This window comes from Mus musculus, chromosome 12 (assembly GCF_000001635.26).
Source record: "Mus musculus strain C57BL/6J chromosome 12, GRCm38.p6 C57BL/6J".
Lineage (NCBI taxonomy): Eukaryota > Metazoa > Chordata > Mammalia > Rodentia > Muridae > Mus > Mus musculus.
The window spans coordinates 81939271-81962383 of NC_000078.6; the positions used below are offsets into that span (position 1 = coordinate 81939271).

The 23113-nt window shown below is 41.6% G+C and overlaps 1 protein-coding gene across 10 annotated transcripts in view; it reads left to right on the forward strand.

Annotated features, from left to right (window-relative positions):
• The window catches only part of Pcnx (pecanex homolog), a 141012-nt gene that overhangs the window by 79358 nt on the left and 38541 nt on the right, over positions 1–23113 (forward strand). For 5 of the 10 annotated variants that reach the window (XM_006516089.3, XM_006516092.3, NM_018814.3 and 2 more), the window contains 7 exons: positions 7661–7751; positions 9088–9145; positions 10831–11048; positions 13518–13671; positions 16961–16993; positions 19413–19584; positions 20724–20834. In XM_006516089.3, coding sequence (XP_006516152.1) covers positions 7661–7751; positions 9088–9145; positions 10831–11048; positions 13518–13671; positions 16961–16993; positions 19413–19584; positions 20724–20834 — 837 coding nt within the window. Of the gene's footprint in view, positions 1–7660; positions 7752–9087; positions 9146–10830; positions 11049–13517; positions 13672–16960; positions 16994–19412; positions 19585–20723; positions 20835–23113 lie in introns of those variants that run through there. The other 5 variants (XM_006516090.3, XM_006516091.3, XM_006516093.3 and 2 more) reach the window with 2 other exon arrangements.

A 23113-nucleotide genomic window follows, 5' to 3' on the forward strand; every position in this document is an offset into this window, starting at 1 on the left:
CAGGGTATATATCCAGTGCATAGAATTAATCTTGATTTCTGACATTCTTCTAAAACTTGGGTTTTGCAATTTACCTTGCAACTTTGAAACAATGCATTATTGCATGACTTGCAAAGGAAAATAACTTAATGCACTATCATAAAGCCAGAGCATTTCTGTACTAAGTTGTTATAAGAATGCTATCTCCATGTAAAGAGTAACGTCATTCCTAGGTCAGTCAGACCACCTCTGCAGGGACCACTGTGGAAGCTGCTCTTATATGCCAGTACAGTGTGGAAGCTGCCCATATACACCAGTACAGTGTGCTCCAGGACACATGTACACATACATTTGGCACCCGCCAGCTCCAGGCAGTACCATGCTAGTTGCTGTGCAGGCAGGAACAGGCTGACACTTCATAAGTGGTGATGCCTTTAATCCTCACTGTTCTAAGTAGCTTTGTAACAGAAGAGTTAAAGTGTGTCCATTTTTCTTTTTCTTTTCTTTTTGAGCTCTGAAAAACCGGTTAGCATTAGGCTAATCAAGTTTTTAAAACACAAGTTCACATGGCATGCTGTAGACACCTGGAGTCTGGGCTACTTAGGAGGCTAGTATGGGAAGGTCACTTGAGCCCTGAAATTTGAGGATAAAAATATTCCAGGCTATAGCCAGTCTTAAGTGATGGTGCCTTTTGTCAGTAACAAGGCAAAAACTGGGGGGATGGCTCCAGGTATGTAGCCCCTTGGGCTCTGCATGAGCCATTGTGCCCCATTGACTTCTGGCAGTTTCCTGCTCAACGTAAGTTCCCACTGCATTCCCAGACATTTCTCTGCTCTCTGTCACTGAAGTCATCTCTCTTCTGGATCAGATACAGTGGGCCATGTATGTGGCCTCTTGAGCTGAGTTCTCCATGAGGCATCTCTTGGGTTCATCTTGTTGTATTGGTTTGTTCTTGAGACTACTCATTGAAGTACTGTGGGAGTGATGGTATTGTGTATGGCTTATCTACTTACCTGTTGATGGGCACTTGGGTAATTTCTAGTTTATGGATATGGTACACAAATATTTGAACTGGTTCTCTGTTTTGTGCTGTTAGGGATTGAACTAAGGGTTCTGAGTATGCCTTGAGTACAGCCACTGAACCTGTCTCAACCCTAACTATTATTTTTAGATTAGAGCTAGGGAGATGACTAGGTGGTAAGAGCATTTGCTGTGTAAGCACAGGGCCTGAGTTCAAATCCCCGGCACCCATGTAAAAAGCTAAATGGGGCCCCATGCACATGTAACCCCATTACTGTGTAAGGTAGAGATAGGAGGGTCACTGGGGGGTTAGTTGCTAGCCTAGTTCGGGGTTCAGTGAGGGTCCCTGTATCAAAGGAATAAGGCAGAGAGTAACACAGCAAGACACTTAATGTCCTGTAGCTATACCACACACACCACCAGCAGCACCAATAGCAACAAATCAGTTCTGCACCCTTGCCAGGGTCTTGCTGTCGTTGACCTTTATAATTTTAACCCCGATGGCATCTTACTGTGGCTGAAATGTGTAAGTGACAGGCATCTCATGATTGTTTGGAGGCTACATATAACACAAATGTCTTAATATTTGTCTCATCTTTTAAAACTAGGTTGTTCGTCCTCTTAGTGTTTAGGGGTAAGGATCTCTTGATATTCAAATATAACTCACTTGTGAAGCTGCAGGTGTTTTCTCCTATTACATAGCTCATTTTTTAGTTTACTTCACCACTCTATGTTTCCTAAATGCCACCAGAACTAATCCGTGAGTAGGTGATGGCACAAGAGCAGTTTGAGCTGTGTGTGTCCCTTGCAGACTTCAGCTGACCTGGGTCTCGAGGAGCAAGAGTGGAGCCTTAACTGTAAAATGAGACAAGTTGGAACCGAGCGCGGGACCCTTTCAGCAAAGTGTATCAGTTAGGTCTCTATGCAGTCCAGTGTCCCCCACAGGCCCCTTTAAAACCGCTTCTCACATCTGCCCTCTTTGTCACCCTCCTAAAGCCCGGTCACAGCCTTGCTCTCTCCAGGAGGATAGGCTGGAAAGACTGACTGCTCAGCTTAAGAACACTTAACTGTTCTCGCAGAGCATGCTGGTTTGGTTTACAGCACCCGGGTGGTGGCTTACAGCTGTGTCTAACTCCAGCCTCAGGGGATCTGATGCCCTCTTCTGGCCTTCACAAGCACTTCATTCGAGCGTTCAAGCCCACAGGCAGCACACACACGTATACATCATAATTGAGAATGAGACCTTTTAAAAAGAATTAAGTTTAGAAGGTTTTTGGAAGCCTAAGACGCGGGGTCTAGGAAGAGCACAGGTTAGCAGACTACAACCTGTGGGCTTAGTCCAGCTTGACACTTAATTTTGTAAATAAATAAGGAAAAAATATGTTTTGTGTTGACTTTACACTACAGTGACAGACCTGAACATCATAAGAGTGTTCACGGCTCTAGTTGGCAGTATGACCTGGGAGAAGAGCCTGAAAATGAGACAACTAACGTCTCATGCCGTAGCCAACCATAACATTTAACTCTCAGAGTTAAGAGGAGTCACACGAATAAAGCCTACAATCACCAGGGTAAGCTGCACACAGCAAGCAAGCCACACACGGGGCAAAACATGGTTTTGTTTTGTTTTTTTTTTCTTTTTCTTTCTTTTTTTTCTGATTTAAGATCAGATTTTAATGGAATAATGAGAAGTATAAATATCAGTGGAAGCTCCTAAGTGCTTTTTAAGCCTGGTAGAGTGAGGAAGGTGTTCTCTTTATCAGTTTGCTAGTATTTGAGGTACAGTATTCCTACTAAAGCATTATAAAGAAACGCAGCTCCAAGCCAAGCAAGTCTGGCAAGCAGTTTTTTCATATTGCAGTTTGCTTTATTCCCATGTTACGTGATAGAAGGGCCACTTTATTATCAACATATCAGTGACATAGCTTGCTTTCCTTGTGAAGTAGCCATTGAATTAAATACCTTACCACTTCATGTTCACTAGACTTTTTTCTTTATATTTTTTTCTCTTTCTTTCTTTTTTCTTTTCTGTTTTTGTTACTTAATTATATCATTTCCAATTAGTTAACATGGCTTGTGCTGATTTGGGAATGAGTCACATCAGCAGAATGGAAGCAAATTACTTTGAAACTTTTTTTTTTAATTCACATTTTTTTTTCTTCAAGGTATATAAACAAATAACAGCCAGGTGTGGTGGGGCATGCCTTTAATCCCAGCACTCGGGAGGCAGAGGCAGGTGGATTTCTGAGTTCGAGGCCAGCCTGGTCTACAAAGTGAGTTCCAGGACAGCCAGGACTACACAGAGAAACCCTGTCTCGATAAACAAAAACAAAAAACAAAAAAATAACAGTACCTAGTTGTAGTGAATAATCTGCAGGAAGCTCCTGTCTGATGCATCTGGGAGGGCCAGGAAAGCACACCCCATGTCTTTGAAGAAACTGAGGTCACAAAACTTTGCCTTGTTTTCTTGGAGTTTTCTCACAAGCACAGAGTTGTCTTTGAACAGCTCCATTCTTGGACCATATTCTGACGGTAGCATACCAGGACTACAAATCCTGAGATGTTTATTATCTGGTTCCTCATAGAGAAAGTTTGATGATTCCTGGTGTGGGGAGAAACAAGTCCATTAGCCTGAAGTACAGTGATCCATTTCTGTCTGGATGAAAACTCCAGTTACCTTGGAGACTTGAGAGTCATCATTCATGGTATTAAGGAGATGCCATCCAGTAGGTCAGAGCTGATCATAAAACCTTCTCTCTTAAAGGTGTAATAGTCATGGCGAGATGGAGCATGGTACTTAATGGACCAGAAGTAAGCGTTAGTACTTACTGTCTGAGAGTATGTGGTTCTCCCAAAAGTCTTCTCAAACCACTTAGATAACTACCCTCCATGTGTCTCAGCTCCTGAAGCCCTTTTCTGCCCTAAGAGGAGCATTTCCTAAGCAGGGGCTCCAGTAAGGCCTCACATCAGGCTCAGACTTGGAGGACCCAGGAGGATGAGTAGGCTTAAACTCTGAGAAGGCTTCAGGAAAATAAAACAGCTCTTTTGTTGTTGGTCCCTGGAGGATTAAAGAGCTCTGCCTGAGTAGCCTCCTCCTTCCATAACATGCAGGTGTGTAAAGGGAGCAGCAAGGATATCTAGGGCGTTGAAGGTTTCGGTGTGCTGTGCACCTTGTGGTGAGTGTCCTACAGATGAAAGAAGTTGGAGAGTTCCCGTACTGCCCCATGTCTGGAAGCGTCATGCCAACGCTGGTTAGAACATCCGCTCTGCCATTTCTGACTTTAGTCCTTAGACATTAGGTCTCTGTTGTTTGTGGCTCACGCCCTGCCCTAAAGTTGCTGTAAAACTTTCCTACTCAGAAAAGATGGTGTATGATTAACCAATTGAGTTTTTGTTGGCAGTAGCATTATTCATTGATGCCAGATGCAGTAACTTTTCTTCTTAGAAATTGCCTTGTGGATGATATAATTTTTACAGATCAGAAATCGCAGTTGTAGTATTTGGTCTTAAGTTGTTTGCTTTCCTTCCTGACTCAGGCTGACCCTTTCAGACATGGTTAATTATGAACGCAGTCGATTCCTGATTTGTTTATAGTCACAGTTCAAATGGAGAAGGCACACTGCATGAACGTTTTGTTTTCCTCCTTGGCTTATATCCATTCCCTAAGAGAGAATGTGCAATTTGACAGTTTTGAAATGCTTTCTATGTATTAAATGGAGTCATAAGAACATTTTGAGTTTAGAGTTTGGATTTGAATATTTCAGTTGTTATAAAATTGGTAGTGTTGCGTTCTCTTGTCATTTGGGGATAGATCTTTCTTTGCTAGATTATCAAATTAATGCATTGAAATGTTTATAGGGGTTTCACTGAAACCTTAAGCTATCTATCTTTAGTGCATTTTCCCTGGTGTGTTTATCTTGTGAACGAAGTGAAGCACTAGCAGCATGCTGTCAGTTGCTCTGTGCAATGACAGACTGCAGAGGAGTGCTGCTGTGCAGAAAGCTAGAAAGGCACCGTGAATGTGGTGTCCATGATTTGCTGTGATGTGTCCCATGTTACTCTAAGAGCCTGAACATGTCCTAAACCTGGAGGGGAGGCAGACACACTAAGCTTCCCCAGAAGCACAGTCCTACTGGAGATATGCCTGTCTGGTGGCCGCATTTCTAAGACATATTCTGTTTCTGTTTAAATATCTAAATTTTATTACTCTATTTTCAATTAAAATTTAGTTACATCGTTTGTTCTTCCCATATCCTCCCTCCAGCCCCTCCTATGTATCCCCCCTTTTCTCAGATTCATGAATTTTGGCCTCTTTTCCTTTAAAAAGAAAAACAGGCCTTCTTTTCTGTTACATATGTTTATATTCCTAACTAAGTGTTATTACTCTTTAAATCATTGGTTTATGTAGAAACATTCAGAGTAACACATTTAAGTACCAAAGTGCTGAAATTTTCAGTTCTAGAAAAGTTTCATTCTTTGTTTAGAATGAAATCATTTGCATATTTTGAAAATTAAATGCGTACACATAAAGCATAGCATCCAAAATGAGTCCATGGTCTTCCCTGCTTCGTTTGAAAGTCACAAAGACAGCGTCTCCCAGTGACGCTGTGCAGAGATACTATTGTGAATGTATGGAGAGCAGAGCACAGTATTGAAACTCTATGTAAAGTTTAGATATTCAGGAAGTCCTGCAGTGATTTGAACTCTTAAGTACAGAATTCTGAAATCCATGCACATTTTGGCTTGGGACAGTGTAGATGTGTCTCCCCCCCCCATTTGAGCATTACACACAGTGTAGACATTCCCTCCTGTTGAACTTGACATACAGAGCTTATTTGCTTTTTTCCAATAGCAGTTTCTGCAACTCACACTACTCTTCTTGAGGGAATTTTCAGTAGGAAATGAGCAGGTTGACAGCTTTATTGTCCCATTTGTGGGCAGTAATACTTTTTTTTTTTTTTATAACTATTTGGGACTGACTGAAGCAGGAGATAAAACAGTCTTGGGAAATCTATATACTTCATAGTTCACTTTAAAAGTGAAACTATAGCACATGGACTGAGTATTTTTCTCTTCTTATGCTTGCTCTAATAGTTAAAATACTGGGACATGCCACTGTCACTGTATTGCTCTTTACTGAACATGCGGGGAGTTATTTTCCTCTGTCTCTGTTGAAATGAGTATTTCATAGAACTGTTTATCTGACTTAGTTTAGTATATTGTTCTGAAACACAGTACACTGGTAAAGTAAAGTTTTACATATTTTTATCTTGTGACCAATAGAATGTAATAAAGCGGTCTTATTTACTATTTGAGATGAAGTCCTGTTAAAAATTAAATTATAGTTAAAATGTTCTGTAAGTCTTTAAGAGTCTTGATATTGTGTGTCAGTAATCAGAACTCAGTGTATAATACATGTTTATATGAAATTGTGAAAGCAATTTTAGATAACACTTGTGTTTAAAGATTATTATATTTAGGCCCAGGAAGTACAGAGTCTAGTCCTGTGTTTGTCTAGTGTGCGCAAAGCCCTGGGTTGCAGCCCCAGCACTGTATAAACTGGGTATAGAGGCACACACCTGTGGATAGAGAAGAGGCCATCAGAAATTCCAGGTCATCCTCGACTAGGTAGGGAGCTCCAGGCAGCCTAGGTACAGCTGCAGAATCCCAGTTATTCCAGCTTCTCAGCAAACCCTCATGCATTCTCGGATCCTTGACGAGACGATGTCGTTGTCAATTATATACCTTATCTTGCTGGCTTCTTAAACATGTACATTGCTTTACTTATGTGCCCTCCCCATCATAGTTAGGCCTCCGTACATCCTCAAGAAGGCATTTCAAGTGGGGTCTGGGTTTTAAAATCCCATGAGTAGGAACTAGTTTATACAGTGGAGTTTGTTATAAGACAACTGGACTTTTGTGCTATTATTTCTTGTTCTATTCATTTTATTTGCTTTTCCTTTTGTTTTCAAATATAGAGAGGCACTGTTGTATTCTAGACGGTGTCGTCACAGTCAGGTGGGAGGAGGGCCTTGCGGCCTAGGCAGTGCTGTGCTGCTGTGGGTTACAGGCATTGCAGCAGGGTCTTGTGGGAAGAGGCATGGGGTTGGGCGCGGCCTCCGAGAGCTCGGTTTTAGTTCTTATGTGTTTACTTAGTTTGATTTTTAATCCCTTTAGATTTTATAGAACTATCTGGTTGTAACAATTGTCACTCCCAAATGTTTATACAACTCCTGTGGAAACATTGTATAACTGGTGATGTTAAAAAGTGGTTTAATTAGCACCAATATTAACTTCCTTTGAGCCATTTTCACTTTTCATTTCTTCTGAAAAAAACCACTTTGTTGTCGTGAAGTTTGAACTGTCTCAAACTTTAAGAAGTTTTGCTAGGACCACTCACGTCAAGGTGGCTTCAGAACGTTAAATCATCCGTCCGTATGATTATCTAAGTTGAGGAGAAGAAGGGAGCCGACTCAAACCTCCTCCTTTTAATACTGATCACACACGCTGCCATTTTACCCATGTCGTTCCCAAGTGCATGGAGATTGTGGTTTAAGATGGGTTGTAGGAGTTTTGTAATATAAACATTAGGAAGTTTAGTATGCCATAAAGGAGACCTGGCTAGCCTAATGACTCTTGTCAAAATGTGTTCATTTGCCAGGTAAGTTCTCGTCCACCCTCTATGAGACGGGCGGCTGTGACATGTCACTGGTGAACTTCGAACCAGCAGCAAGAAGAGCGTCCAATATCTGGTAGGTGTGGAGACGTCAGACCGACTGTGTGACTCACGTGTTTAAGGTTTAACTTTTGAGATGTAGACACTTGTTTTTAAACTTATTTTTCTCTAATGGTTAAAAACACTATACACACTGCTGTTGTATACCGTGATGTTTTAGATTGTATATGTCGTGGGATGCCTACACGCACCCTGTTCAAATGAGTTGTCTTGTTGTCGGAGCGCATACTGTCTGCTCTCTCTCGCTCATTTTCAGACATAAAGTGAATTGTTCTTAACTGTAAGCTGCCACGTGAGATACAAATTATTTTGGAAATGTTTATATCAAGTTTAATACTTGCCATAAGGCATTCATTTCTGCAGAATTAAGGGTGTTTTTTGTTTGTTTTGATTTTTCTGTTTTGTTGTGGGGAAAAGTGTTTTTTTTAAATGTAAGTTATTCTGTATTTAAAAATTAAGTAAAAGTTTTCATTAAAGCCTATGGGATAGAGTTTGCCCAGTTCCAGTTTAACTGATGTCCAATGTCCTCTTTATATTACATGATATAAAAAGCTTAACAGAAAAAAAAATAGCTACAATGAAGTTTAGACTCAAAGGTTAGTTTTCTTCCATTAAATAATTTTGTTTTTCCTTTTAGGAAGAAATTTGTAAGGTAATAAAAATTTTAGAAAAAAAAACAAATTAGATATTTAAATAATATGCTCTTTTATAGTATAAAGCATATTGAATTTTTTTCCTAAAAAAATAGCTTTATTAATTCAGTTCCCATTGTTGTTTTAAAGTCCATGATTAATTAGTTCACTCTGTCACAATGGCCATTTGATTCTTTTTTAGGACTCCACCAATAGGCTATGTGTATCTGTTGATGTAAGTTTGTCGGTTCATTTTTCTAGTGCCTTTTAAACCAATGGAACTTACAGTCACTCAAGTTAACTGTTAATCTAGTCTTATCTCAGAGTCCACCCTTACTAAGTGGAGGTTAGCTGATGATGGGAAAGTGGGGCTGGGGGTTACCACCAAGGAGTTCGATAGGAGAGTAGCCCTTGCACTGTGAATGTAGTAGAGTCTCAAGTTTTGAATTGTATTGGCACATGTCAGTCTGTTTTGTATCACAGACTGAGTTTGTGTGTACTGTTGGAGTCAGCTGGAGAGGCAGGCTGAACCTAGGTGCTATCACAGTGCTCTGGGTCAGCACTTAGGGAAATGAAGACTTGCTCTTTGGTATTTACTTGAAAGAGTGAAGCTAGTATAAATACTGTCCAGTTGTTAAATGAATTTAAAAACCAACCAGACAAACAAAATACTGTTTGGCAATCTATTTACTCCCTAAAGTCTTTTTCATTTTATTTTAGTGACACGGATTCTCATGTATCAAGTTCTACCTCAGTTCGATTTTATCCACATGATATGGTAAGCATTTTAATTTTTTATAATGTGATACATTTTTAGATTCAATCTGAAAAGTTCATTTATATAGCTGCCAAAAAAATCACTCAAATTAATGAAATCACAAAATGTTGGTTTTGTTGGGAGCTGACAAAATCCCGTTTTGTTTTGTCGCCTTGGATCTCGAACCTCACAGACTTCAGCAAGCAAGGGTGGGGGTGGGGTCACAGTCACACTGCTTGATATTTTGCAGGTCTGAAAAGGACCACTTACCGTTGTCTAACCTGTTTGTGCTGTACTTTTTCTTCTTGTGTGTTTCTCCGTTTTTATAATTGTTTATTTTGTGTGTGGACTGTGTGCGTGCACATGAGAACACGTGCACATGTGGAGGACAGACACAACTCAAGGAAGTTAGTTGGTCCTGGAGATCACACTTGGGTCTTCAGGCTTGGCAGCAAGTGCTGTCACCTGCCAAGCCACCTATTGTGCTATTGGGCAGTCTCACGTTGAATAGTAGAGTTTGATGTTGTCTTTAAACTGTTGACTGTGAGCTCACTTATTGAGTACTGCATGTGCTGAGAGAAAGCTCAGTAACAACATGATTATATGAGACTTGTGTGAGACAGAATGGGGATTTTAAAACACTGCTTTTGCTATGACCGTGCGTATGATTTAAGTTGGAAAGCATAAAATGCACGAGTCCTTGTTAGTGACATGGATGGATTTTTGTCTGAGGTGTTCTGTCTAGTGGCTTCTTGAAGATGAGTCATGAGCAGACTTTTAAGACTGGGGGTGTGAAGAGCGTAGAGCAGTGGTTTCCACCAGTGGGTAGTTGGCTGTATCTGGAAACATGTCTCCACACAACCAGAGGAGTGCCACTGTCAGCAGGAGACAGGGACGAGGGATGCTGAGAGACATTCTGTAGTGTTTGGCACAGCCCCTATGACAAAGACTATCTTGCCAAAAACATCTATAGTGCTAGAATTGTGAAACCCTAGGATAGACGATAAGGAAATGTTTAGAGAAGCATCAATCAATATTTAAACATCAGGACCAGCAATTTTCCTTGGCTGTTCCATGTGCTTTTGAATAGTAAAGACCTTGCCTGCTAAAGCAAGGGTGGGAAGACCTGTAGATGGTACTGTTGTTCCCACTCGGTGTCCCAAGACGCCCTGCCGAGTGCTGCCCTGCTGTGTGCTGCCCTGTGCGGGGGCGAGGCCAGTGCATTTGACAGAAGGAAGGGTGGCTGTAGAGCTGGTGAATAGAAGAGTTAAAGTTAAGAAATAGTTTGTACTCTGCTGTGTGGTGTCAGGTGAGGAGCTGCTGGCACCAAGAGGACCTTAAAATCAGAAATGCCCACCATGCAGCTGCGGGGGAAGTGAGAGCTAAGTGTTCAGATTTATATTGGCAGTACAATTCATGCCTTAATGGCAAAGGGGCTTAAATACGACAGAAGAGGGAAGCACCCAGTGACCCACAGCAAGTGCATTTACTGGCCTCACCAGCTATATTAACACCTTTCCTGAAGGTGTGTTGATCAAATTTGTTTTGTTTTTGCTTTCCGTTGCCACCTTCTGTAGATTCTAGGCATCATGGAATTTTCACAAGGAATGCACTCCTTGTGAAAAATAGAGAATTAGGGGCTTAAGTGATTTACAAGCTGAGGAACTTAGGAATATTTAACCCTTTCAGTTCTAGCATGTTTTTAGCTTTCTCTCCCACAGATTCGGTTGAATAGACTGTTGACCATTGACACAGATCTCTTGGAGCAGCAGGACATTGACCTAAGCCCTGACTTGGCAGCCACTTATGGCCCCACAGAAGAAGCTGCCCAAAAAGTTAAACACTATTACCGCTTTTGGGTCCTGCCCCAGCTGTGGATTGGCATCAACTTTGACAGACTCACTCTGTTGGCACTGTTTGATAGGTAAGACCAGAGCATGGTTTTAAAGATGTAGAGTTAAGATTTCTGAACTGAATTCTTCCTAATTAGCTATTTATGTTTTCACCTGAAAATCATGTTGGACAATGCTCTCTAGTTTCATCCTCTTGAGAGCAGACTTACAGTAACGGAGCTTTTAAACATTAATTCTTTTAAGTCCATTAAATGCTCTTTTCCATAAGGATATGTTTTTATTATTAATGTGAGTTGATTCTTAAAAGAGTTTATGGAGTGTTTTATAATCTTAAGGTTATAGGTGCTATGATCCCAAGTCTAAGAGCTGGAAGGTTGCTATGCCCTGTACCACTAGTGAGCCTGTTGCTATGCCCTGAACCACTAGTGAGCCTGTTGCTATGCCCTGTACCACTAGTGTCTTAGTGGAGACATGCTTGCTTATTCAGACTTGCTGACCAGTAGCTGCTTCCAGTCAACAAGTAGGAACGATACTGGATTTACCTTCACTATAACCAAACAGAGGTAGACAAAGCCGTGGAGATGACTCAGAAAAAGACAGTGAGCCTGAGGGGCTGATGGTGCTCATCCTGTCACCACAACTCTGTGGGTTTCGAGTTCCTTGTCTTACGATATAGGGAGGGAGAGCATAAAATTCAGTGTAAATCTCGGGATAAAGTGCTGAAACTGGGTCCATAGTACAGAGTAGCATAGAAAGAAGCTGTCGGAAGAGCAGTGGAGATGTGTAGCCGGCTTTCTTATGCTCAGCAGACCATAACTAGCTCATGTATCTGAATAGCTGTCTGCTTAGGAAGAGCGTACTTTAAACATGCGACAGCATTAGCCTCCTGTACACTACTTCAGACCTACTAAACAAGTCATAAGCGCAAGACCCAAGGGATCAAAGAAGCATAACAGATTCAAGATTTATAGAAATCCAGAAGTACATACCACCCAACAAGTGAAGACTGACGACTGACTGACATCTGCTCGGCTTTGCAAAGTGAGGGAGGGGAGAGGAATACATTAAGACTAACCTATAATTTGTAGGGATGTTAACTGTGAGCCGATACAGATTTTAAAATAATTAAAACTGTATTCTGTTTATTTGAAAAACTAAGTGGAGACATGAAAGATATAAAAATACATCCCAAATCAAACATACAGAGTTGAATATTGCAGTGTTGCCATTAAAAACTGTTAGGTGATATGACAGTAGTTAAAACTTTGTAGAAAGGATTAGTGTGGCTGCAGGCATGTCAGAAGGACCACGGAGAGTGCAGCAGTAGCAAGAGCATCAAACCAAAATGGGCGTGTTGGGGAACAAGAAGAAGAGAGAAGACTTGAAGAAATGGTGGAAACTGTGTTTTATAGGAATGTTATCAACGCACAGTCAAGAAAGCAGTACAACCTAAACAGAAGCAATGTGAAGAACCTGCCCAAGGCACATGCTTGCCCAAGTCCAGGGAGGAAGACCTCAGATCTCTGACTCCCTTCTGCACTAGGAAACCAGACAAGTAAGCACTTATCCTAGCCAAGGACAAGCAAGAACACAGCAAGAACACAGAAAATCAGGGGACAAGAGGCTGCATCTTTAGGAGCAGCAGTGAAATTGAGCAACCTGTAGCTCCCTGATGAGGAGACACCGGATGACCTGTGAGGGCTTGATGTCACTACAAACCCCTCAGGACTTAAAGAGCAGTAAGAACAATATCAACAGCTTTGTGACATTATGTTGACAATAGGCAAATGAAAAGGACAGCTGCCTTAAAAGACATAATTATCACAGATCCACCTAAATAAACGGCAGTTACCATTAGGAACTTTTCTAAGAGAATGCTCCAGGCCAAGTGTTAATTTAAATACTATGCAAATCACTGAAGTGGAGAGTTGGCACTAAAAATAGCAGATTTCCATATGAATCCCTACCTTGGACCATATCACAAAAACTAAATCACAGTCATAAGCATTAATATGGAACGTAAGATAGCAAATTATGTGACACAAAAGATTTGTCCTAAGGTTATAGAAAACTTACAAGATTTGGCACAAAAAACCAGGATGAATAAAAAGCTGATTGATAATTGGATTCATCAACATAGGAAATGTTGCTCTTAACACTGAGCTATCTCTCCAGCCCCGAGATTCTGCTTTTCAACCTTTTTCCTATGTCAACTTTATTTGCCATCCGAATTGGCCACTTATTTTACAGCATATCTTAGAGAAGATGGTATGAGATCATAAGACAGTTATGTTAGAGAACACTCCATTTCTGCAGTATCATGGGACAGCTATGTAGAGGGCACTCCACTGTCACAGTGGCATAGGACAGCTATATCATGTCCACAGTTGGTAGGGGTTGTTTCCTGTATAATCTGAAATGTTATTCAGACCAGACATCCTAAATACAACCTAGCAGGCCTTAAACAGATGCCTTCTTTTTTCAGTCTGATGAATTTCTTGTACTCACGATAGGCCTGCTTGTTAATTTTCCATCCACAGAAACCGTGAGATCCTGGAGAATATATTAGCTGTTGTCCTGGCTATTCTTGTGGCTTTTTTGGGGTCCATCCTTCTCATCCAAGGCTTCTTCAGAGACATCTGGGTGTTCCAGTTCTGCCTGGTGATCGCCAGCTGCCAGTACTCGCTACTCAAGGTGCCAGCGCCTTCCCTGCTGTGTCTAAGGCCATTCACCAACTGGCCACAGGATGAGAACTTAGGTTTATTTTCCATGGAGGCTTACATTGGATTGTGTAGAGTCCAAAGAAGGGTGTAAACTTTAAAAAGTAATTGTATGTACATTGAATTTACTAAAAACTAATTCTTTAAATGAAAAGAGACTTGTTAAAATAAGAATTTGTGCCGGGCGTGGTAGCGCACACCTTTAATCCCAGCAGAGGCAAGCGAATTTCTGAGTTCGGGGCTAGCCTGGTCTATAGAGTGAGTTCCAGGACAGCCAGGGCTACACAGAGAAACCCTGTCTCAGAAAAAAATAAAATAAAATAAGAATTTGTGGAACTGGAGAGATGGCTCAGCGACTAAGAGCACTGACTGCTCTTCCTGAGTTCAATTCCCAGCAACCACATGGTGGCTCACAACCATCTGTAATGGGGTCTGGTGCCCTCTTCTGATGTGTCTGAAGACAGCTACAGTGTACTCATATACATATAGATAGATGATAGATAGATAGATAGATAGATAGATAGATAGATAGATAGATAGATAGATAGATAGATAGAAAGAAAGAATAAATAAATCTTTTTTAAAAATAAGAATTTGCATTCTTGAGATTTATTTCGGTTCAGTTTACCAGCATTTTAAGCTTTCTTTTCCCATCTTTGAGCTTTCTGTTCTGTGGGTGAGATTTATTAAAATTTTCATTGGTGGATAACATTGTCAAAAAGTAGAGATAGTTTTTATTCTTAGGGGACATCAAAAAGAGAATATTGATGTCCCTTTGGTACTGACTGAATAGTGGCCAGAAGTACCTGTATTGTCAGTTGTAAGCATTTAAGCAAATGGGAGAATCTGCCTAAAGCCTGTTAATAGGTTGTTCCCTTCCCTTTAGTCAGCATGCCTGATTCTGCCTAGGTTATATCCCTTAGATATGCTGCTGTGTGGAAGGAACCCTCCCCGGCCTGCTAGCGGCTGCTTCAGTTCAGTTCTCAGCTGGCTTGATATTTTCGTCTGTTTGTAGCTAATGTCTGAAGAAAACTATCTAGGTTGTTGCTGTTTCTGAATTGCCAGCCCCACTCTCTGTCATTGTTTGACATTTGTTAATTCTGTCCTCCAGTTCCACGTCCTCAGTGCTGTGCCGTGACTGCGCAGCCCCAGTGGCTCGTGCGTCTCACATGGATCATTTGTTGTTGCTTCTATTACTCAAGGATTGCTAACTTTGTGAGAATTCCCTTGGGCCTTGTTCGCCCTCCTCTTGGTTTCTATTATTGCCGGGGAAGCAGCTTTTATTGCTGTATGTCCATTATTTGACTTATGTCCTGCTAGAGATGAGAAGGCTTCACATGTGTTGCAGGCTTCAGTCCTGTTAGACACTGACAAACATGGTTTCTTTGCTTGTGCAGTAAGAATCAGAGTCAGGGCTCTGCTTAACTGTGGCACACATGTTAAAAGTGCTGCTTCTGAGGCTTGGCTTTCGCTCAGCCACTTTATCTCTTTGTCATCTTAACCTGCAAAGTCATTTTCTGACTCTAGTGTCCCTTGCTCCATTAATTTTGTCCACTGCTTTTAGTTTAGTGTGGTTAAATGAGGGGAAGGGCTTCTGGGACTTTCTTTTTAAGTAGCTGACTAGAAAAATAGTAGTGTCATAAACAGAAAAAGGAAGGGAGGAGTTAGAGTTTCAGAAGGAGTTGAGGTTGACAGAACTGAAAAGTCACCCAGGCTCATGTGCAGCCAAGGGCAGGTGCCAGATGGCAAACTGGGCATGCTTGGTGCAGTGCGGTTTGCAGGTAGTAATGGGCTGGCCTGGGACGGGTGTGTTATGTGCCACTGGGAGTGAGCTAGGCTTGGGGAGGGTCTGGTTTGAGAAGAAACCATATGAGGACATTAGGGCATTTTCACAGGCTTTCACAGCGGTCCCCTCGATTGTTTTGGTGTGCACAAGCAGATAATAAATTGAGTCATCACTCTGTAGTAAGCTGGAACTAGGACTTCCGTGCTCAGCCGGGTTCCTGTGTATCTCCTGAGTGGACTGGCAGTCACCATATCCCACATATGGCTTGCAAGTCATAAAGAGCCAGGCAGAAAGGCAGATGTGTCTATTGTACACCATCTTAAAGCATTAATCTGAGTAGTTGCAAGTTATTAACCGGCTAAATTAAGTAAGAGTGAGGGTCGTGTGTACTGCTCACTCTTCTGGGGACAGCTCCTGGAGCTTGTGCTTCACATTTGCAATTAATGTTCACAATTTCTTGGCTGGGAGACATTTACAGAAATCACTTAAAGAGCATTTTAAAAGTTGATTGTGACAAAAAGAACTGTATGCAACTAAGGAATGCCAAGGGTGGGAGGAACAGTCTTCCCCAGGGAGGAGCCCCTAATTGGTGGTTCAGTGCCCAGTGGTCAGCCCTGAAGTCAAACATACATGTACCTCACACAGACTTAGGATGTTATATGTATACACATACACATGTGCATGTAACAGAAAAATGTTAAGGCCATGAATATGAAAGAGAGCAAGGAAGGGTATGTGGTACGAATTGGAGGGAGGATATACAAGAGGGAAATGTATAATCTCAAAGAGTAAAAGAATTTTAAAAATGAGATAGATGTGTGCACACATGCTCACACACATTTTCACTCATCCATGAGGCAATGAATTGATGGTGGCAGATCTTTTTTAAGTTTGAGGCCAACCTGATTTACATAGTGAGTTCTAGGACAGCCAGGAGTATGTAGAGGAGACCCTGTCTTCTTGCCCCCTCAAAAAAAGAAAGAAATTAAATGTCATTTTTCAGAAAGACAGGTGGGACTGGAGGTGTTAATAAACCAAACTCAGGTAAATATTACAGGTTTTCTCTTATATGCATAAAAATATTTGAATATATATACATATAGTTAGACACACACTCATATATAGTTGAATAACATATATATAGATACAGACACGTAGTTGGACACACACATGTTGGTTGGATACATACACATATAAAGCTAGGTGCCCAAGACACACACCAAAGTTGCGTGTTTATTGTGTATTGCCTATTTATTAGACATGCGAGTGAGCAGGAAGAACAGCACCAAGAGGGAGATGGACACGAACGAGTGAGCGAGCCGAGAGCTGGGAGAGGTGGGCATGGGGAGGAAGCCTAGGATTTTGTACACTTAACAAAAAATAAAAACAAGCTTTTTGTTTTTTTAAGAAAAAAAAGTTGACTTGTGAAATTCCTGGATACTTGAGTAAAATAATGTATCTTTCTGTTCATTTCTAGAGTGTTCAGCCTGATTCTTCCTCTCCTAGACATGTAAGTCTCCTGAAAAGACTGTAAGCTACAGCTCCTTGGCACCTAACCAAAGCCCATAGTTTCTCCTGGTGTGTGCAGGTTGAATTGTGTTTGTATTTATTGTCTCATCTAAGTGTTGACGCACTGTGTAGGCTGATTTATGGATGTGAAATGAAATGACATTGCTCACAGACTTGGAATACTGAAATGCTGAAATGAGCATAATAATTCATTTTTTTTTTTTGGCAGCCTGCTTCAATAGTGTCAGGCAGACATAATCCATATCAGCTTTATTGTTTGGATTTACTAAAATTTGAAAATAGTGAATAAGTGTTGGAAATAGAATATTAAAGTAGGAAAAACTCATTCTTCTTTGATGATCAGTTAAGAGCAAGAATATAAAGATACAGTGCATTTGACTGCTGTTTAAGACTTGTGCTAAGTAATGAGGTAAAATCCTTGCTAATGAGCCTGTGTCCACTGAGCAGATAGTGTGATCCAGTTCTGGTTTGGACAGTTCATCTGTTTAATAGAAAGATGAAAGGGCATTCTCTGTACAGCAGAGCAAAGCAGTAGCGTGTGGCTCACACCTGTTACCCCAGTATAGGAGGCTGAAGACAGAAGGCTGCTAGGAGTTTACGGCCGACCAGAGCTGCATAAGTTCCAGACCAGAGTGCTTCAAAGTGGCATCTGTTTTGTTTTTAATAAACAAATAAACTAGTTTAAAGCAATAAGCTTCTAGAATAACGTTGAGTAGAGTTTTCATTCCTGATTGTAGTAATTTTATCCTTATACTGAAATAGTTGATGTGACCAGAACAGAAAGTAAATCATACAAGGAGATGTTGTGGCTGATGTTTGTCATCTGTGAGGATACTTTTGAAGGGAAATGACATTTTGATGCATTGCTGTGTGAATGAACTCTTGGCATGGTTTCTGGCTTGCAGAATAGTATCATGGGGACTAGAGGAAGGCTGGCACGCCTTCCACTCCAGACTGCAGGGCTAAGTCCTCACCTGTGAGGCAGGCACCTCCTTTCTCTGTTCTCTCTCCTCCTTCCCTCTCCTCCCTATCTTTGCAAACGTAATGCCTCTATACCTAATGTCTCTGTGCCTCTAGTACATCAGTGTGTCTCCTCAGAGCATTTGTGCATTCATTGACCGTGATTGTTCGTAATGAGCCCTAACACAGTGCTGCTGTGCAGTCCAGAGGTGTTTCTCAGATCTGCTCTGCTCTCCTTCCTCATCTGGGCTCGTAACTCTCTCTTAACCTGGAGTGGTTCCTGTGTGTGTGTTTTTTTATGTTGATTGTTTATGGATCTAGAGCAGTTATATCACAGAACTATCTCCCAATTTGTGTTTGATGTTTCTCGGTTATGAGAGGTTAGTGTATTTGAGGAGTAAGAGTATGAAAGGAATAGTTTTCTCTTCTGACTTAGCTGATTATTTGTGGTGTTGATAATGATCCCTGTGCACATGAGACAATTATACCACTAGTGGACTATATCCCAGCCCCTTTTTCTGTCTCTATGTTTATGTGTTTATATACAATAGGTTGTGTGTGTGTGTGTGTGTGTGTGTGTGTGTGTGTGTGTGTGTGTGTAGACAGAGACAGAGATCTGTGCATTTGTGGGGACGTATGGCTTGTGTTACAGTGGACTATAATGTTACATACTTGCTTTGATACTCAGTTATTCTTCACTTGGTCATTTGAAGCCTGTCAAGTTGTTCTGTGTCCTTTCAATATAGACGTGTGAACCTGTAATGCGGTGGTTCTCAACCTTCCTGAAGCTGAGACCCTTTAATACAGTTCCTTGTGGTATGGTGGCCCCCAACCATAAAATTATTTTTCTTGCCACTTCATCAAACTGTTAATTTTGCTACTGTTACACATCATAATGTAAATATCTGTGCTTTTCTATGACCTGTGAAAGGGTTAGTCAACTTCAACAGGGTGGTGACCCACAGTTGAGAACCATTACTTGAATGGCAGTGTGATCCACATTGAATTCATACCTTCCTACTGGCCGCCATTACCTTGTTTTCCCTGTGAAATCTCGGCTCTCTTTTGTGAACTAAGATCAGGATGACGTAGTAACCTTATTACTAGAATGTTATTGTGTCTAGGTCCTCTCAGTGGGTAAAGATGTGTAACTTGTAGTTGTACATTCATATGTATGTGTACACTTCTCTTGTATCTATTCATATGCCTAATGAAAACACTGAGTTCATGCCATGGCTCTGATCCCAGTGGTGTCACGGGTTCATTCTATCCCTTCCCTGTACACACTTGTCCTTGACATTTTCCTGTAGTCATCAGAAGTACCTGCCTGTCATATGGCAACGGTTCAGACCATTACAATACAAGCTAGTAATGAACTCAGGACTTAGTTGTGGCTCTCAAAATGAGCTAACCTGACAGTGAAAATGTATCGTTTGCAGGGTCATAATCGTATTATTGCCTACAGTAGACCAGTTTACTTCTGTTTATGTTGTGGTCTCATTTGGCTCTTGGATTATGGCAGCAGAAACCTAACCACAAGCAAGTTCAAGTTATATGGAGTAACCTTCACCAACCCGCTGGTGCTTCTGTCGGCCAGGGACTTGGTTATAGGTGAGTTTCTTGAAGGGGTCTCTGATCTTAACAGTAGTTGATTTGTTTTTAATTCACTGATACAGAGATGTAACCAGCGTATTCTGCTTACTGTAGTCCTGCATGAGAAACAGAGCAACTAAGAATGACAAGGTGGATATTGAGTCACTAGAGTAATTCTGTTCTTGAAGAGGATGTGGTGTAAAGATTTTTTTATTATATGTTTTAAGTTCATGTTGTATATAAAAGGTTGAAATGATTTTGTTTCTCTGTACTGGAAATTGAATGCAGGGCCTCATGTATATATACTAGGCAAGTGCTCTGTCACTAAGCTGTAGCCCAGCCTCTTTTTTTTTTAAAGCTAATATTCTTTTTATTTTTCTGATTCTTTTTTATTGGTTATTTTATTTACATTTCAAATGTTATCCCCGTCCCCAGTTTCCCCTCCACAAGTCCCCTGTCTCCTCTCCCTCCCCCTGCCTCTATGAGGGTGCTCCCCTCGCCACCCCCACTCCTGCCTCGGTGGCCTAGCATTCCCCTATCCTGGGTCACCAACAAGCCTCCACTGGACCACAGGGCTCCCCTCCCAGTGATGCCAGATAAGGTAGTCCTCTGCTACATATCCATCTGGAGCCATGGGTACCCCCTCTGTACTCTTTGGTTGGTGGTTTAGTCCCTGAGAGCTCTGGGGGGTCCAGTTGGTTGACATTGTTTTTCTTCCCATAAGGTTGCAAACCTTAAGCTCCTACAGTCTTGCCCTAACTCCTCCATTGGGGTCCCCATACTCAATCCAATGTTTGGCTGTGTATATCTGAATCTGTATTGGTCAGGATCTGGCAAAGCCTCTCAGGAGACAGCTGTATCAGGCTCCTGTCAGCAAGCTCTTGTGGGATCTGCAGTAGTGTCTGGGTTTGGTATCTGCCTGTGGGATGGATCCCTAGGTGGGGTAGTTTCTGGATGGCCTTTCCTTCAGGCTCTGCTCCATTTTTGTATCCCAGCCTCTTAAGGCGATTGTTAAAGATACTTTTTAATAGTTTTGGAAGAATTTACTATCCAGTCATACAGTAGGCAGTGTTAAGTTTGACTTCATTGCTTATGGGCTTTAATGGACAAGAGGATGAATGCAGTGGTTTTTAATAAACTTTTCTTTCCTTCCATAGTGTTTACACTCTGTTTCCCAATAGTATTTTTCATTGGTCTCCTGCCTCAGGTGAACACGTTTGTAATGTACCTTTGTGAACAATTGGATATCCATATCTTTGGTGGGAATGGTGAGTAAGTTACAGGTTGCTATAAATAACCTGGGTCATGCAGTCATAAGCTGAGGTTGCAGTATGTCTCCACTTTGGATTTTAACATTGAAATCCTCAAAGATGCTGGTTTAGTAACTGAAGGCAGAAAGGCAGTGGATTATACTTAAGAGGAAAGTGAGCTCTGCCGTCGTGGCAAAAAGGCCAGGAACTGCAGGTTTAATGTGTAAGAAGTAACAAATAATTTGCAAAAGGAAAGTTGTAGAATACTCTGTGCCCCTCCCCTCCATTGATAGAGGATGTTCCAAGCCCTGGTGAATGGGGACCTGTATGGACTGTCTTTCTTGCATTATCCCTGCATCCCTGTAATAGTGAACTTAGCAGCAGTAATAATGAAGTAAAACAATTTTGCAGTTTATCCAGCCGGTCTAGCTGTAATTGTGAGCTTCCAGGGCAGTGGGGAACCCTGTCTCAAGACAGCAGGAGGATGACCTGCAGCGCCCTCCTCTGCCTGAGCATGTTGTACACACAGGTGTATGCACCACACCTTCACAGTCTACAGCCGAGGAAAGGTTATACAGACGTGGCCTCCCGCTTCTGTTCGCTGGAGTTGTCTCTTTAATATTTTGGACTTATAGCCTACTATAGCTAATGGAGCCTGTAGGAAGGAAAACTGCAGAAATGCAGGGGCTGCTCTTAAGCTTTTTTTTTTTAATTCACTTTATACCCCAGGATGGGATCTGTAAGTCACCACGTGTTCATGATGTCATCTGGGCTGAGCAGGTTGGGTCTGATTGTCCTTGCATTCTGTACTAGGGCGTGCGTTTGGCATGTCCATGTACTTAAAGGAGAATGCCAAAGTCAGAATCAAAAAGTAACTTACTAAATCAGCCTTTAAAGAACTATCTCAGTTTTTAGGGTAGAATATGTATATATTGTTTGATAACTTAGAAAATCTATTTTCTTACTATGCCTGTATTTCATCTTTAAAACAATCCACTGTTAATTTGAAGAGAATGACTTGAAGAACATGAACGCAGTGCAGCTACTGTAGTTGAGATATTCATCTTGTACCACTGTGTGGCGAGAAGAGTATGCAAACGGGAAGTAGTTGACAGGAAAGCAGGAACTTTAGAGTTCATTTTCTCCACACTTGCCGTTTGCGAGCCTCAGTTACCTTCCACATACATTCCCTGAAGTCATCTCGTGATCAAATGTTGATGGCATGGCTCACTTTCCAGTGTTTTTCAATTTTATGTGCATGGGGAGAGTGTGGTGTGTGCACCCTGTGTGCATGGATGCGTGCTGAGGCCAGAGGGCATGTTGGCTGCTGGCCCCCCTATCTACCGCCTTGAGTCGGGGTCTCTCCCCGAGTCACACTTTGAGCCAGCTTGACTGGCCAAGGAGCTCTCAGAACCTGGGTTCCCTTGTTGCTGCCCCACAGTGCTAGAATTACAGACACCCGCAGTCGTGGCCGGCTTTTTACAGGGGTGCTGGGGCGTTGACTCAGGTCCTCGCGCTGGCTGTGCTTTCCCTCCACCTGAGCTGACCTAAATTGTTAATAGAAAGTAAAACTTTCCGGGTTGCCATCTAGTTATTATATTAGCTTTTTTGGTTGTTTTTGAATGTGTGTAATTTAAAACAACTGGTTTTCTAGTTAGGGACTTATTGATGGCTTCATGCTGCAGCACGTGATGAGGCCTCCACGCAGGAGACTCACAGTGTTGGGCTTTGTCATTGCAAGTTACAAGTGTGCAGTGTTAGTTTTAATCATTTCCCGTAGGTCGCTGTGTAGAATTGCACTAGGCAACTCTCTCAGCTATATTTTTTAATAACGGATAAGAATCTTAACTATCTTTCTTGCTCCTTATTATTAGTAATCCTATTGAGTCAGTTCTAGTAGTCAGATTTACGCATTTTTATGTGAATCAGTAAATGGGAGTACAGAGCTACTGCTGTGAATAAAGCAAGCTCTTTTCACATAGAAAGATATTTTAAGTGGCTGATTGACACCTCCATTGCAGACCTTTGCAAGCTTGATTTTCTGGTACATTTTATTAATGTCAGATAGCTTTTTAAAAGGGTTATTTTTAATTATGTGGGTGCAGTGCCTGTGGAGGCTGGAGGCACTCGGTTCCCAGGAGCTGGCGTTATAGCTGTCAGGTATAGGTGCTGGGAACCAAACTCTCCACGAGCAGAATGTGCCCACAGAACAACCAGCTCTGCGGCCCCCTACATACAATTTGAAGCCTATTATAGGTACAGATGTTTCTTCCGTGATTTAAAGCAAGACATGATAA